Raw genomic sequence first — 15,551 nt, 5'->3', positions numbered from 1 at the left:
TAAAGTATTCTTTAGGTAGATGGTGTCCTTGGCCTATGACAAAGATTTTAGGATTTTATTATTATTCCTGCTTTGTCCTGGAAACGACAAAAATATTAAGAGCAGCACTAAAGCATCATAGTACCTTGTAGGACTTGGTTTTTTTACATATTGAAGACATGAACTAGTATCTGTTTAGCTACTACTAAACCTTGATTCAGCATCTTTGGAATTCAGTGGAGTGGGCATAATGCATTTAACGCCTATTCAAACCAAAGGGGGGAGCTGGGGTAGAAATGAAAAAGGAAGAAATGAAACTAAATGGATGAGTAACAAGGAATACAGTGGAATGTAAGATTTTTATTTTAGTGGAAGAAGAGAAATGACAGAAGGGGGAAACAGATATAAAATTTTTGGGAAAAAAAACAAAAACAAAACAAAAACCCAAGCTAAATGCATGTACCTGAGTGGCTGGTAGGAAGCAGTCAAACCAAAATCCCACATCTCAGACCAGGAAGAATTTCTAGTCTGCTTCTGACACAGATAACCTCTTCTAACAGTGGCAGGGGTTCAAATTTAATTGGGCCAGCTCAGCCAATCAAGCCATTAATCTTATCTGCCAAGATTTCTAGTCAAATGCCCTGCTAAAAGTTGGGGATCATGATGAATATTTTTTAAGAGGGAGTTTTGACTTAAATACTGTGTTATAAAGTGTTCCTTTTTTTTGCAGAAGAAGGATGTTTGTTGCATTTTAGCTCATGGACTGTTGCTTTGTCATGAAATTGTACACATAATTGTACACTCTGGAAATGTTTCTTCATTAAGAGCCGTATATAATATATTTTTACAGTATAACTGTACTAAATCAAGGTGACTGCTTTTTATTGGACTGTCTCCCAGTAAACTGGCTTACCCTAATGATACTGAATGGTAATCACTGCTGCTTAGTGGGATTATATTTTACATAAATTCCCCTTAATAGTGATGTATTTAGTTAGTGCCAGACAGTTAAATGTTTATCCAAGTGTTAAATTCCAAGTGCTATTCATTGAATACACAATGTGCCAAATAAAGATTACTATTATATCTATTTCTTTGCAGAAGGCATCAGTGAATAGCAGTTCCAGATAATAGAATTGACACATCTTTTTTTTTTTTTTTTAGATTGCCTCTGTATTGCATTTTCAAAAGGCAGGCCTTTTCTTTTGCTTCTATATAGCATTTCAAAAATGCAAAGGAAAACGCCTACCTTTTAGCAAAAAAATTATATTTACAGATCATGTAATTCACAATTTCAGGTCTGCAGTTTCATTCTTAGCTTAGCTCCAGTCCCTTATAACTTAAAAATGTGATCTTTTTAAGATTAAGTTTTCTTTAAACTACTCTGATAGCACAGCTCACTAAAAATACCAGCAGATTAAAAAATTCTTGTAGACGTACTCTTTCAATAAGCAAAGGGTGGAATTTCACAGCAGGCATTTTAGCTCACTTAAGAGCACTCTTTAGAGTTTGCTTAAAAGGAACATGAAACATTTCCTGCATATAAAATGACCAGCTTTCAAATTTTATTTGATGTTAATAAACTAAATCAAATTTGGAGAAAGGATTTTCTTCCATAGGACCAGAATTTGTTATACATTTTGAAGAACTAAAGCATGAGAATACCCTTTACCCTGGGACCTCTACTAAGTTCAGTCAGTACAAGCAAGAGAGGAGGCAGGGGAAAACGTCCACAGAAGCTGAATACAAAACAAGAATATGTGAGTGTATGACATTTGTACTAAGATGCCAGACAACAAACTTGGCAGCTGAGGCACTGACATCAAACTCTTCCAGCAACCTTGCTACTGAAGTGGTTACATCCTGGAGAGGATGAGTCAGAAAGGGGGAACAGCTCAGATAAATCTACCAGCTACATGCCAGGGCTCAATACTGGATGCAGTTCAGGAACTCAGAGGTGCCAAGCTGCCTAACTTGAACATTCTGCCTTGTGCTGTGACCTATTCATGGAAGTATATGTGCATTTCTCTTCATTGAAGGCAAAGATGTCACATATTTTTTACTTCATTGGTACATGCAATAGGCTATTCAATGGGTAGAATCTCATCCTGAAATTCACTTTTGTCCTTTGGATGTAGCTTTTGGAGAATTTAATCATTGGGACTCATGCAGCTAGTTGATTGATAAATCTGTCTCTCCATCTGTCCTTCCTTCCTTGTTAGAGCTGAGATTTTAATTACAAACATCTGTGTACTGTCTCTTTCTCCGTTAAAAATAGGAAGTGAAGTTGCCCTGTAGCTGCTGACAGAGACAAAACAGAGCAAACACCATGATGGAAACATTTGTACAGCTAAGGGAGAATCCTCCTTCCTTGCCTAATAGGTGTCAAATTTCAAGGATAAGTGAACAGGCAGATTTTGGGGATTTCCCCATGTGAGGAGGAGCATGCCAAAAAGAAATCAAATGTCTTCAGTTATTTTTATACATAAATTATTAGTATTAGTATTAGTATTAGACTTCTTTTTCCCTATTTAAGTAACTCTTGATAATTGGAACAGACTCCTTGGTTAAGGTTTGTTAAGCAAAACCTCCTTATCAATGATGCATTCTTTGTTTCATGAGAGCATATAATTTGTTTTTCTGAGCTTCTTTACAACTCATTTTTTGTGCTTTTGTAGCCAGACTAAAATCTTCATTTAGTGGTTTGAAAAATACAGTGGGAGGCTGTGGAGAGGGGGACAATGTTTCTTGAGGGAGGCTGTATATGGAGAGAGCATCAATGCTTATGCTTGGTCACATGAACCTTCTTACTGTGGTGGTTAGGAGCATGTGCCAGATCAAAAGATATCCTTGTTCCCCTCATTTTCTTCCCTTCTCCTTCTGAAAGAGCAGATGGAAGGTTCCTTTCATGATATATGTGGTTCATCATTATTTATTCATGTGGTCATCTTTCTCTTTCTGATGAGAGTACATGTAGGAGGAACTTTATCAAGCCAAGGTAAATTTCTACAGTAGTTCCAGTAGGTTTATAAAACATCTTTGCAGCTAAAAAGACATGCATTTTTCAAAAGACTACATGGCAAACACAGTTTGCTTAATAAAGAGGACCCTCACGAAGCTGTTTATTCATAATTCTGTGGTGTGAAGCTCCACAACATGGGAATTATTGCACTGCTAGCCATCATGACTGTAGGGTTACTAATAACAGTGTAACTTAGACTCATTGTTCATAGGGGATAAGGAATGGTGAGTCTACAGCTTTCTTCTGCTAGCAAGGCACTGCTGAGGGACATGCCTTGCCTTTCCCTTCCCCCTTTCTGCCTTTTATTTCAGTTGAAGATGTACAAAATAATACAGAGAGGAGAGAAGAGTGAATAGAGGGAAGTGAAATTTCAGAGGAAAGAGAGCTGAGAGGGAAAAGAGTGTAGAATTTTAATTTGAAACATATTAGATTTTTTTCCTATGATTTCTGCTGCTTAATTAACCAGTCTGATAGCCGTGGTGCTCAGCTCTCCAGCTCTGATCTGTGGCATTAAAGATTTTCCTGCCCACACCCTTAACTATTCTGACTTTAGGCATGCAAAAACCACAAAAAGCAAGCATATTGACATTTTAATCACTCAGCTGTGACATCAATAAGATTTTGACACTACATGATCTAACATACCCTTTGTCCTGATATCAAGTGATACAAGGAGGCATCTAAAGCAGCAGGCTTAACCTTAGAGAGTTTTCCCCTCCAATTATGCTGTGTTAGACTGTGTGCAAAAGGGCTGCTTTTAATGCAGCATTATTACAGTCCTACAGTTTCTTTGCTTTAAGAGGGGACAGCTCTAGGTGTGGGCTGGTGTAAGCAGACTGAAAATCAGCCTTTAAAAAAAGCACTTTAAATCACAGATACATTACAGATAGCAAAAGGATTATGAGGTGTGGCACCCTAAAGTCAGGATATCTACATTGCTAGGTTTTTTCCAGACATAAATTTAATGGATTTTAAAGGGGATGCAGTTCTGCTAAAGGAATGTTGGCTATGATTTCTTTTTTGGCCAGTATAGAAACACAAGAGAAGAATATGTGGTAGAGATTTCCTAGGTCTTTCTTGCTCCTGCAGAATTTTTATATGCTCCAACTACAATTGAAATAGCAATTTAAAAGATGACAGTTGAAATAAATTTTCAAAATAGTTTACCCTCTAATAATTTACTGGGAAGCCCAGAATGAAACTAGCATGCAGAAGAATGATATTCTTAATAAATAATACCTCTTTAGTGCATATATACAGAGAGACAGGAAGCCAGGCAGGCTTTCTCCAGCCTCTAAAGAGAACAAATAAAGGCAAGAGTTGAGAGTTGCCTATGCTAAAGCCACTAGCAGTTTCTAATTTTCAGCAAAGCCTACCTTATTTCTCCCAGAGCCGGGCAGTGGTAGGGGTACCAGCCCTGTGGCAGCATTGATGTGTGGTCTCCCAGTCTCAGGTTCTGCAGAATCAAAAACAACTGATGGTTTTTACAATCATAGTGAAAATACTGCCACATAAACATGACAATCTATTGTCCACTCCAAAGAATAACACCACACACACTTCCCTTCATTTTTTGTTCCTGTGTCCCTGTATGTTTTATGTATTTATACAGGACAGGTGCTATGTGAAGCTGAGCACAAAGGAGAATCATACACAGGACTGTTCACTTATGTCTTGCAAGTGAAGCAATTGTCCCTTCTGGGCACTAAAAGAAATGCTTATATAACTACAGCTGTGCTGAAATCATCTTCAAGACCTCCAGCTTGGTATTTTCTTCTACAGACATGCATTTTAACACTTAGTACCTGAACTGAGTGTGCAATTGATTCTGCAGACAAGCAAAGGGTGGTTGAAGATCTTTGTTTAGACTTCACAGGACGCCCTGTGCATTATTTGCCTGTCAAGTCTTCCTCTTTTAAAAGAATATAAAAAATACTGAGCAAAATTTCTATATTTAACAAGGCAATTTTAGGTTTATAAATAAGACATCTTGTTCCAATTAAAATACCCTTCCTTGTTTAAGCATTTCAAAACTCCAGAAAGATTGGTTTCCTGTAACAAAAATATCTGCTAATAACATGTGACTTGCGAAATGAATTTGTATATTACAGTACATTTTTTTTTCCCCAACTTCTTTATTAGAACTTTAATATGATGAACACAGAATCCCTGGAAAAATTGATTTTTTTTTTGCAGATACTAAACAGAGTAATGTACAGGAGGATGGAAGAGTAATTTTCCTGGCACATTCTCTTCAGATGCCTTATATGGAGGATCTACTATAAACTACTTGCAAAGATTTAGTGTCATACTGTCATCTCTCTATTTTGAAACTGAATTAATTTGTATATTACACCAAGTGTAAATTGCATGTGTTCTGCAGAGAAAGAGCAGTGCTTACTTAGACTTGGAGTAGACGAGCTGAAGCACCCTGTGGCATTTTTTACACTTAAGGCAATTCCTGGCAAAAATGCCTCAGAGAGCACTGTGGGCTGATAGTAGTAATTCTTCTGCCTGATGCCAGAGTAATGTGCTTTTCCTCAAAATAAGGATGCTTGAGCACTCACCCAAGGTACAGTAGAGGTGGGGTGTTCTGCACTCACTGCTGGTCTAATTAATCTGTCTTCCCTCTTTTATGACTAGCAAAAGTTTGACATTGATGCCCAAGTGACTAACAAGAAACATTAGGATTTTGGTTTGAAGGGATGAGTGAGTATATGCAGGTGTGCCTACTCTACTGTTTCAGAGCAGGAATAAGTCACTGGTCAGTTTTCATCTGTGTGATCCCAGGTAACTGATTTCCCAGTTTCTGAGAGGTCTGTTAAGGCTGTGCTTTTATGGTGCTCACTTGCTTTTCTTAATAAAATAAATCAGGGTGTATCTGCTGCACACAACTTGCCTGGAGAAGCATTTAATTTTATTTCCCCACTTCTTGCAGGATATATTTAGTTCTACTTATGTAATTTATGCTTTGCACAGTAATAAGTCCATCAAACTACAGACCAAGAAAATAGGACTGGATACTGTATATCTCAGCAGCATGAGAGGAGAAAATGCATTAGTGTCTTCTGCCTACTAATACAAATTCACACATATCCATATTTTGCGTTTTGAACTTAAGGGAGACAGAAGCTCTTCCTTAACAGTCATCTAAGATGTCTGGACTTGTATTTAGTCCTGATATGATTTTCTCTAAATTCAGACTTTCATTTTGCATGCCTATATCCATTGGAAAATATTGCTACTAAGTATATGCCAAATGTCAGGGTTTATAAAAGCTTTCAAATAAGCCATAAGCTCCTTTATATTATATCTTCTGAGAGGTTTTTTTCAGTGTATTTCAAAAATTGCAGTTAACTAGATTGCAAGCAGGTTAATAATAATTAGCACTTACATTATGCATGAGATGCTGAGATTGCTCTTTACTGATGCCAAATCTGTTTGTATCAGATGTCATCACCGACATACTGTAGCTGAGTGGTCCTAGCCAAACACCAACATCCCAAATTAGAATTATATACAGAAATGGGAGGCATAACTGCAGTCCAGACTAGAAGTTCTCTGTTTTCAGTCTGTTTTCTGTCATGTAGACATAACCAGCTCTCAGACACTGAGGCATGTACATACTCTGTGCAAGCCACAAAACCCATGGGAGTCACCTCTGCCAGGCTTGTGCTGGCTTCTGTTCAGGGTCAGCTTGGGTGGATCTCTCCCAGTCTTTGAGGCAGCAGAGTGGTCCTGGGGCTGCCACAAATCAAATTCAATTGCAGCCCTGAGAGTGGGGAAAGGAAGGAAGAAAAAAGAGAGGGTGGTATGTTATGATCAATTTACAGGTGAAGCACAGCCAAAGAGTGGTTGCAGGCTGCATTCAAGATGGATTTGTTTTGCTTTGCAAAAGTCATCAATTGGAGCATCTCAAAGTAAACTCTGAAGAATGCAAATTACTTCCTTTATAAATGGCTTAAGAAGTCATGCTGCTTTGTAAAATGATAGCTGCCATCTAGTTGTACTGTGTGTCACACTAATATTCATCGCAAATAGGCCATTTTTAAAAGGGTTAGCAAAATACATCACAGCATCTAGTAGCTTGTCTTTAACTGCAGTTGAATCAAAGTTGGTTTTCAGTTTGTTACAGAGCATTGCTGTTGGCCAGCAGTGTTAGGTGGGCCCCTGATACGGAGCAGCTGCACAATTCCTCTTACGACATACAGAAAGGGGAAAGCTTTTGTCACAAATCTTTGATACCTACTACAGGAAATCAGTGTTTTTCCCTTTCCCTTCTACTGAGTCTATACTGGAGCCACTCAGTAACAGTGTTACATAGAAGATATTTTGGTGAGTGTAAGAGGAGTCTACAACCAGGATCATCTTAGATCTCCCTCTTCTCCAGTTTCTGATTCCTACACTGCATTAAGCTGTACCCTAAACTGTAAGAACTTTCCCCATCATTCCTTGAACATTTCCAATAATTCATCTCTTCAAAGAGTCATTCCTTGACTTTTACATAATACCTTTACCTGCTGCATGTCACTTTATGACCTTTACTCTTACAGTCTCTCCAGTATTTTCCCCATGTAAGCATGAGTATGTATATGTATATACTTACATAGCAGTCACCTTATAAAGGTCAATTGATTAGAAATGGCAAAGTATTAAGTTCTATGAGTACATCAGATAAAATAAGTATGGTAACTGAACTAACAGTTGGCTTCTTATATGGGAAATAATGACTATCATAACTTTTGAGAAGACTTCCCTTCTGCTTTTCTTTCTGTTCTTCCCCAAAGCAATTTGATGCACAAGTCATTTTTGTGTGATGTGTTTTTCAGATATGGAGACAAGTGAAAAAATCCAGAAAAGTGGAGTTCTTCAGGTGTTCGCAAGTCTGTTGATGCCACAATCTTCCTGCACAGCAAAAGTAGCTAACATCATAGCAGAAGTAGCCAGAAATGGTGAGGTTTTCTACAAGAACTTTTCTGCTGGAACATCTTCAGTTTTTCACCTCACTTGTCAGTATGTTTTACTTCATTTATGTTTTCATTTTATAGATTAGACACCTTTCATGTCCCTCCCTTTCACTCTTTTTGTTTTGTCTAATTTTTTTTCTGTACTTTTTAATACAATCAGAACAGCAGTTGGCTGCTAAAATTTCTCTTACTTTCCTTCTGCTTAGTTTTTGAGACAGTAATGTAATTTATTGGACAGAAATAGCTGACCACTGATGAAATGCATTTCTATATGAAAAGCACATAGAAAAAGAGACATGAACCATGTGTACAGCCAGTTATGCATAGGGATAGCAGCAGCATCTATACAGGTGGTTAAGGGATAGTAGATAATTTCTTTGGTCTGAGATTTGTCCTAAGATTATAACCATTATGAGTCTTTGACACCACATTGAAACCAATTAGTCCTACCTAAAGAGCATTATATGTGTTAGAGTCCAAAGTCCCAACTAAGAATCAGTTCCATTTTGGTATGTATTATATACATACACTATATAATACAACATCAGAGGTAATCAAAAAACTACTTAAATTTTTCTTTAGACAGGATTATCTTAAAGCTCACCTAATACTTGTGTATCTTGAGCCCAGAAGAATGGCCTCATACCTGCAAGCAGACACTATGGGCAGACCCTCTGATGAGGGTAGAGGACATTTGTGGCTGACTTTTCTCATTCCTGGACTTGCTGCTGTCACAGCTGAAGAGGCACAGATTCCATTTTGGACTTTCTTTCACCACAGGCTAGAGAGAGAAAAGTAGAATGTTACTTAACTGCTGTCCTGGAAGCCTCATCCCTCTCCCTTTGTAAACTCTCATGCCGATGCCTCATCAGGAAAAGGGCTACATTTTTGTTGACTACTTTCACGTTCCATTTCCACCTTTTCTAAGGAATCACAAACTACAGCTTCTTACTGATACCCTATGGTGACCTCCACCTAATTTACTGGTTTTAAGATAGAGTTATATATGGTTATTCAGAAACAACACAAATGAAAAAAGAGATACGTTTCATTTTTAAATGTTAAAATTATTTAGATAAAGAGGCAATAAAATATGTATACATAGAAATTTAAATTTAGAAGTGTTTCAGAACGATAGAGATTTAGGCAAATATATCATGGGGTTTTTTCTGTACTTAGTGAATTCATAATAAGTCTTTTTAGAACAACACTGTCAACCATATGTCATCACAGTTGGTCCTTTTAGCTCCTACCCAAGAAGGGAAAAGTTAAGAATAAAATTAATGCTCACAATAGCTAAACTGATTACTATGTATTGTTTCTGCAAAGATTCCCTTACAGATTATTTTCGCCAGTATCTGAAATCACACATGAAATGTCTGAGTAGTTTCTAATGTGTCCTTTTCCCTGACAGCTTTCAAACTGATGCATTATGTACACTCTCAGAAAAGCTGGCATTTTATCTGGTTCATCATACCGAATAGCTTTTGTCTTTTCCTTAGAGTCATTAACAGGTGTAACTGGGACCTCAGCCCAGATTAAAGTGAAGGTATTCAGAAATTATTTAAGGTCCCAGTGCTTTCAAGACTGAGATCACCTGGATATTTCTCATTGGTTTCTAACTCCATTGAATCAGTTGCTTAAGCAGGACAGGAGGGAATAACTAATTTGAATTCTGTTGTTTTCTTTGTTTTATTGCATAAAACAAAGAGTTTAATGCTTATATTGTACCTGTTTTCAACAAACTTTAGGGCACTTCGAGAAATTTGTGTTATCAACATTCAATGGATAGTAGGCATTAAACCCATTTCCTGAGTGTTCGTGTCATGCAGTACTGCCTGAACTGGGAGCAGAGACTGATTTTGGGTGTTACAGATACAACAGCATCTTTTCTTTCCCCACTTCTCATTTTCCTCTTACATTCCCCTCATCTGATCATATGCACACCCATCTGATCACATCAAATCCCTACTTGCCTTGGCAGCTTTGTCGTGTTTCATCTTTTCACCCCTTCATGCTCTTGCTGTTTCACCTCCTCTGCTCACATGACTCTTCCTCCTCCCAGCTTGAGCTCATATTTGTTTCTTCTATTTTAAACACCCAAACATACAAAACTCCCTGTAGTCACTCATGTCTCTCCAGCTACAGCTATTTGCCTTTCAGCTGTGAGCATCATGAAGGCTCAGATTAACTTGTTACATGGAGTTTCTCTCTCCACTGTAGACCTTTTAAACCCTCTTCCAAAGTTTTTAGTCTTGTCTTCTTTGCCAGGTGCAGGAATGAGAGAACATCATCTTCACAGTCTGTAATACTACAACACAATTACATTTCACTTTCAAAATCTTGTCCTTTTTTTGGTTTATGTTACTCTATCCTCAGTGGTTCTTTTCTTAACTTCTTAAGCGATTCTTTGCTGTTTTCTTCAAAGGATCTGCTTCACTTCTCTCCCAGTTTAGTGGAAAGCTTTTAAAGACTCTGTTCTTACTTTCTCATTCTTCTATTACTTCTGTGTAGTATCAGCTGCAAAAGTAGGTGCAGTTACCACATCTGTTTCACAGATCTATTTTGATACATATAGCACCGTTTCTTTTACTTCTTGCTCTTACATGACCTTGATAAATACAAGTTTGCTCAGCGATTGACCAATGATTTTTGTTGTTGTAAAAGCTTCCACTCACTCCAAATGGAGGGAGGGTGGAGGAAGGGTTTCTTACTCTCTTTCACCACACAAGGAAGAACCTAAACAAACAGCAGAACAGACTGAGACCTCTCAGTCTTTTAGGAGAGAGCAAGTTGTATTTCCTGATACAGACTTGGAAAAAAAAAATCCACCTGACTTTGATGATGAAGAAACTATGGTAAGTTAGTGGGTGTAAAAGAAAATGATGCAGGGATAGCTGAGGAACAGGGAAGAGTTTTTACAGGCAGTTGAGAGGAAGAGGCTGAGGGGACAGAGCAGACAGAGGAAGAAACTAAATACATCTAATAAATAAACATTGCAATGAAGTTGAAAGTGGGCAATAAAGAAATATACTGAATGTTACAAGGACATGTCAAGACTAGTTTTAAAGACCAGATGTATCTCATATTTATGTTCATTACAATGGATACTATCACCGTCTACCACACTATAACATCTAGCCACCGTTCTAAAACGTTACAGTACCTTGGGAAGGTGCGTTAATTGTGCTCACATCTATCTTTTCTTGGACCTGTGCAAGTGTACACATATTGCTGATTCTTCTTAACTGTGTGTTGATGTATCAGAGCCATATCATCACATGATCATTGCTTACCTCTGACAATTCTTTAGCTAAAATAACACTGCAGGATTAAATACAAAAGAGACTAGATTTTGTAGCTACCAAAACATCAAGAACATTGTAATAGGTGCAACAAACAAGAGTATTTGAGAAGATGTATTTGTACTTCGAGCATTGTATGGAATCTTTGAGTTATTGGCATGAGGAATTCTGTTGATCCCAAATCAGAAAAATATTTTCATCTGTTTTTAGGGGGATTGTACACCCGGGTTCATTCTGTCTCATAAATGATTAAGTAACACAAAGGTTAACTGATGCTGAAAGATACAATATTCTTTAGGATCAGGAAGAGACATAACTTGCCCCGCTACTCAGCCCTGGTGAGGCTGCATCCTGATTAGTGTCCTGTTTTGGGTTCCTCTGTACAAGAGAGTCATGGAGCCCCTGGAGCAGGTCCGGCAGAGGCTACAAGGGTGAGAGGGAACTGGAGCATCTCTTACAAGGAAAGGCTGAGGGAACTGGGTCTGTTCAGCCTTGAGAAGCGATGACAGAGAGGGGACCTTACGAATGCATGAGGAAGAACTTTATTGTATGGGTGACCATGCACTGCAACAGATTGCCCAGAGGGGTTGTGGAGTCTTTTTCACTGCAGATATCCAAGAACCATCTGGATGCAATCCTATGCCCTGTGCTCTAGGATGACCCTGCTTAAGCAGGAAGGTTGGACCAGATGAGGCATTACAGTCCCTTCCAATCTTACCCTCTCTGTGATTCTGTGATAATTTGCAGTTCAGAACAAATCAAAAACAAATTGACCATTTGCTTTACAATACTACTTCTCTAAAGGGTGGTCTGTAGTAAACTGTGAAATAACACTGGTGTTATCAGGTGGTTCCTTCTATAAGGAAGGTGGTTCCTTCTATAAACCACCTTTTTAAAATGTGCAGCACAGTGCCTGCCTAGCTGTATCTCCTTCTGTAGAACAGCCCTTTATGTCTCTGACACCAGGATAGTTCTCTATGACTTGCACAGATGTAAAATAATTCTTTCGTTCTCTTTGGTAAAGCAGGAAGGAAGGGCAGAGAGCTTCCCAGTGAATGGGTCCTCTACCTTTCCTCCCATGGTGGGCATCAGTTAGATTGTGGAAAGCTACAGGCCTTTGGGCTCACATAAACTCTTGTATTTCTCATTCTCTTTTTCTGTTATTTTCTTCACCTTCCAAATAAAAGCCTGTTACTGAGCTTTCTTTCTTTCTTTCTTTCTTTCTTTCTTTCTTTCTTTCTTTTCTTTCTTTTCTTTCTTTCCTTCTTTCCTTCTTTCCTTCTTTCCTTCTTTCTTTCCTTCTTTCTTTCCTTCTTTCTTTCTTTCTTTCCTTCTTTCTTTCTTTCTTTCTTTCTTGTCTTAAAGCAAAAGCTTTTCTGGAATTCTAATTAAGGCAACAGAGAGTAAAAAATGCTGCTCTAGAATACTAGTTCTAAGTCATCTTTTGTGTTATTTAGAAATTCTAGTTTATGTTGATTTTGTTGTGAATTCACTGTTCTTTGAAGCACTTCTTGGTGATGCTAAAAATATGTGTTGCCTGATCTGTGTTAAATTAGTTTCCGTGGGAGTCAACTAATGTCCTTAATTCCTTCTAAATTAGCAAATAATGGAAAGAATTAAGCCCAAATCCTGACTTGGGCTTATTCTCTAGAAACTTGCATGAGAATTTACACTGTTTGTCTGTGCACGCATTTAGGGCACACAAAAGGCCCAGTTGCCAGGCCAGTCTAGCTGGAATTGATGGGATTGGGAATAGCTGGCCTGGTGTTAAGAGGCTTTGATTTATTTGCAGAATTCATGCGGAACCCCTGTGTGGATGCTGGGCTCATCCCTCCCTTGGTGCAGCTGTTAAACTGCAAAGACCAGGAAGTTTTGCTTCAAACAGGACGTGCCCTGGGCAATATATGCTACGATAGCCGTGAGTGTTGAAATCTGCTCTATTTTGTACTTGCTCTTGTGGAAGGGAGGGGAGTGTTTTATGTTCTGTATATTGTGTGCTGCGGGGTCATTTTCCTCTTTTCTTGGTTTTTATTTACCCCACAATTCTTCTGATTGGATGAGAAAATTAAGCATCACACTTGCATAATGCTTCTGTGACAGAAAGATTAAAACATGTTTTCAATATTGTAACACAACTGGATATAAAATAGAAAGGTTTTCTGATCATGGGTTTGGTTTTTTGGTTTTTTTTTTCAAACATAATGGACTAGGTTTTTAAGAAGCAGATGCTACATATGCAGAGGCACTGAACAGTTAATTTTTCCTCAGACAGAATGTGTTGGAATGGAACAGAGTCAGAATGGAACACTCATATTCTAACCAGTCTCAAATCTATGCAGAGCTGCATATGTGGCTGAAATGATGCCTGAGTTATGTTGCTGATTCTCAAAATTCTTACGCGGCCAATCAGTTGGTCCAGGATTACATATTTGTATTTTTGGTAGTCAAGGGTGGGGGGGGACATCGGTGAGGCTTTTTAGCTTTTTATGGGCACAATAAATTTTTACAATGAGAAGCCATTGAGATTTGAAATGCAAATTTGACTGCATGTGCTGATTACATGCATGGGTGTGTCATCTGCAAAACCAAACCCGCAGCTGCAGCGTTTTGAAAATGCAGCCTCATTATCCCTCACTTCAAAATTTTGAAAAAAGCCTATGCACAATAAATATGGTGCAGAAGCAGAGACACCAGGAACATGTTGCACATGAAGGAATTATGGATGTCTGCAGATGGGAAGTGAGATGAAATTGTAAAATCATTTTGTTATCCTGAGAGTTAGTGACTTATTTTATATGGTGAGAATTTTTCGGCATATTATGTTTACCAAAAGGTCTGCTGTATGAATACTGACTGTAAACTTTCTCCTCGCTATGTTTTTTCATCTGAGTTTGAAAATTTACATTTTATGTTGTTTTAAATTACCTTGCTTTTGACCTCAGCGAAGTTAATCATATATTGGCATTTCCAGTTACAGACAACTAATGCTTGAGGATGTTAATGTATAATTCTTTCATTTAGGGTTTTCTTTAAGGTGACCAATCAACTGAACAGCTGCTTCCTAATGGAAACTTCACAAAGAAGTTGTTAAGCTTCCTATAACATAATTTATTTACTATATTCTGTTTCAGGATTATGTATGAGATCAAGGTCACTCTCAGGTGCACTGGTTTATTTCATATAAGTAAAATCTATGTAACTATTTATGTCATTATTGTTCATCCCACATTTTTTCATTAAATACAATAAGGGCACATAGAAATGGTTTTGTAGTGTGAAGCTTCGTGGATCGCTACTGGCTTTTACATTGCAGAATTTATCCTGTACAGAAAACTGTATTACTCACCTTGTATTGTCCTTCTGTGGAGCAAAGCTAGCACTGATAAAATCTACAGTAGGCAGCGATGTGTTCTGTGTGCCATGTGTTGTCGTGCTCCTGTGGGAGGACAGTCACTACCTTCCCTGTGTATGTGAATAAAATTAATGAGTAAAGTGTAATAAAATGTGACAAAAATCAAGGTTAGCATATTGGATTTGAGTGGAAGAGACTATTTACAGTGCTTAGTTATCACATCCATCCTATCTGACATTTGCTGTTAACTTAATGTGTAATTATTAAATATTTATGCATTCTATTCTAAATTCTTCTTTAGGACAAATACTTTCACTATGCTTATTACTAGAAAATGTACTAGAAAATGTAATATATTTCTGTTTCTTACTATTGGCTTTCCCTAACAAGGAGACATAAAGTATAATAAAGACAAGATGTGGAAGCTGGCAATTCTAATTAAAAATGCAACATATTGATAGTATTTTTTTTCCAATTGAGACAAAAGCATCTGTTACCCTTCTGGTAATTGTGATTTGTATAAGAACTTTAAATACATCAGTAACTGGATTTTTCCAATTACATGTACTTTTTTTCAGTGCTACTGGCCATGTTACTATAACATGCAGCAATGTGGAATGTCTCTAAGTCCTAAATCAATGTTAGGCTGAGCCTATGCAATAAAGTCCATATTGGATGGCTCATAGCAGTATTTCTTTATATTGAAAGCCCAGTTGTCCTGTATTTCATCCCAGAAAGCATGGATCACTTTGTTTAGTGACAGCTTGTGCCAAAGTGAGTTAATCAGGTCTCTGTTTCTGAGAGAGGGTGGCGTGGTGCAGGATGAAAGTTGCGGGACAAACAGCTGCTTCTGCAGGGAAAGCCCCTTAAAACTGGCCTTGAAGAGGATAAGGATTGCCTGAATTGTTTTTCCAAAGGAAAATGGC

The 15,551-nt window shown here is 37.8% G+C and overlaps 1 protein-coding gene across 5 annotated transcripts in view; it reads left to right on the top strand.

The window, feature by feature from the left end:
* Positions 1 to 15,551, top strand: part of RAP1GDS1 (Rap1 GTPase-GDP dissociation stimulator 1) — a 91,048-nt gene that overhangs the window by 39,427 nt on the left and 36,070 nt on the right. For 3 of the 5 annotated variants that reach the window (XM_030947946.1, XM_030947947.1, XM_030947945.1), the window contains exons 3-4: positions 7,831 to 7,953; positions 13,066 to 13,191. In XM_030947946.1, coding sequence (XP_030803806.1) covers positions 7,831 to 7,953; positions 13,066 to 13,191 — 249 coding nt within the window. Of the gene's footprint in view, positions 1 to 7,830; positions 8,015 to 13,065; positions 13,192 to 15,551 lie in introns of those variants that run through there. The other 2 variants (XM_030947950.1, XM_030947948.1) reach the window with 2 other exon arrangements.

The sequence above is a fragment of the Camarhynchus parvulus genome, chromosome 4, assembly GCF_901933205.1.
Source record: "Camarhynchus parvulus chromosome 4, STF_HiC, whole genome shotgun sequence".
NCBI lineage: Eukaryota > Metazoa > Chordata > Aves > Passeriformes > Thraupidae > Camarhynchus > Camarhynchus parvulus.
This window is presented reverse-complemented; position numbering and strand designations above follow the sequence as displayed.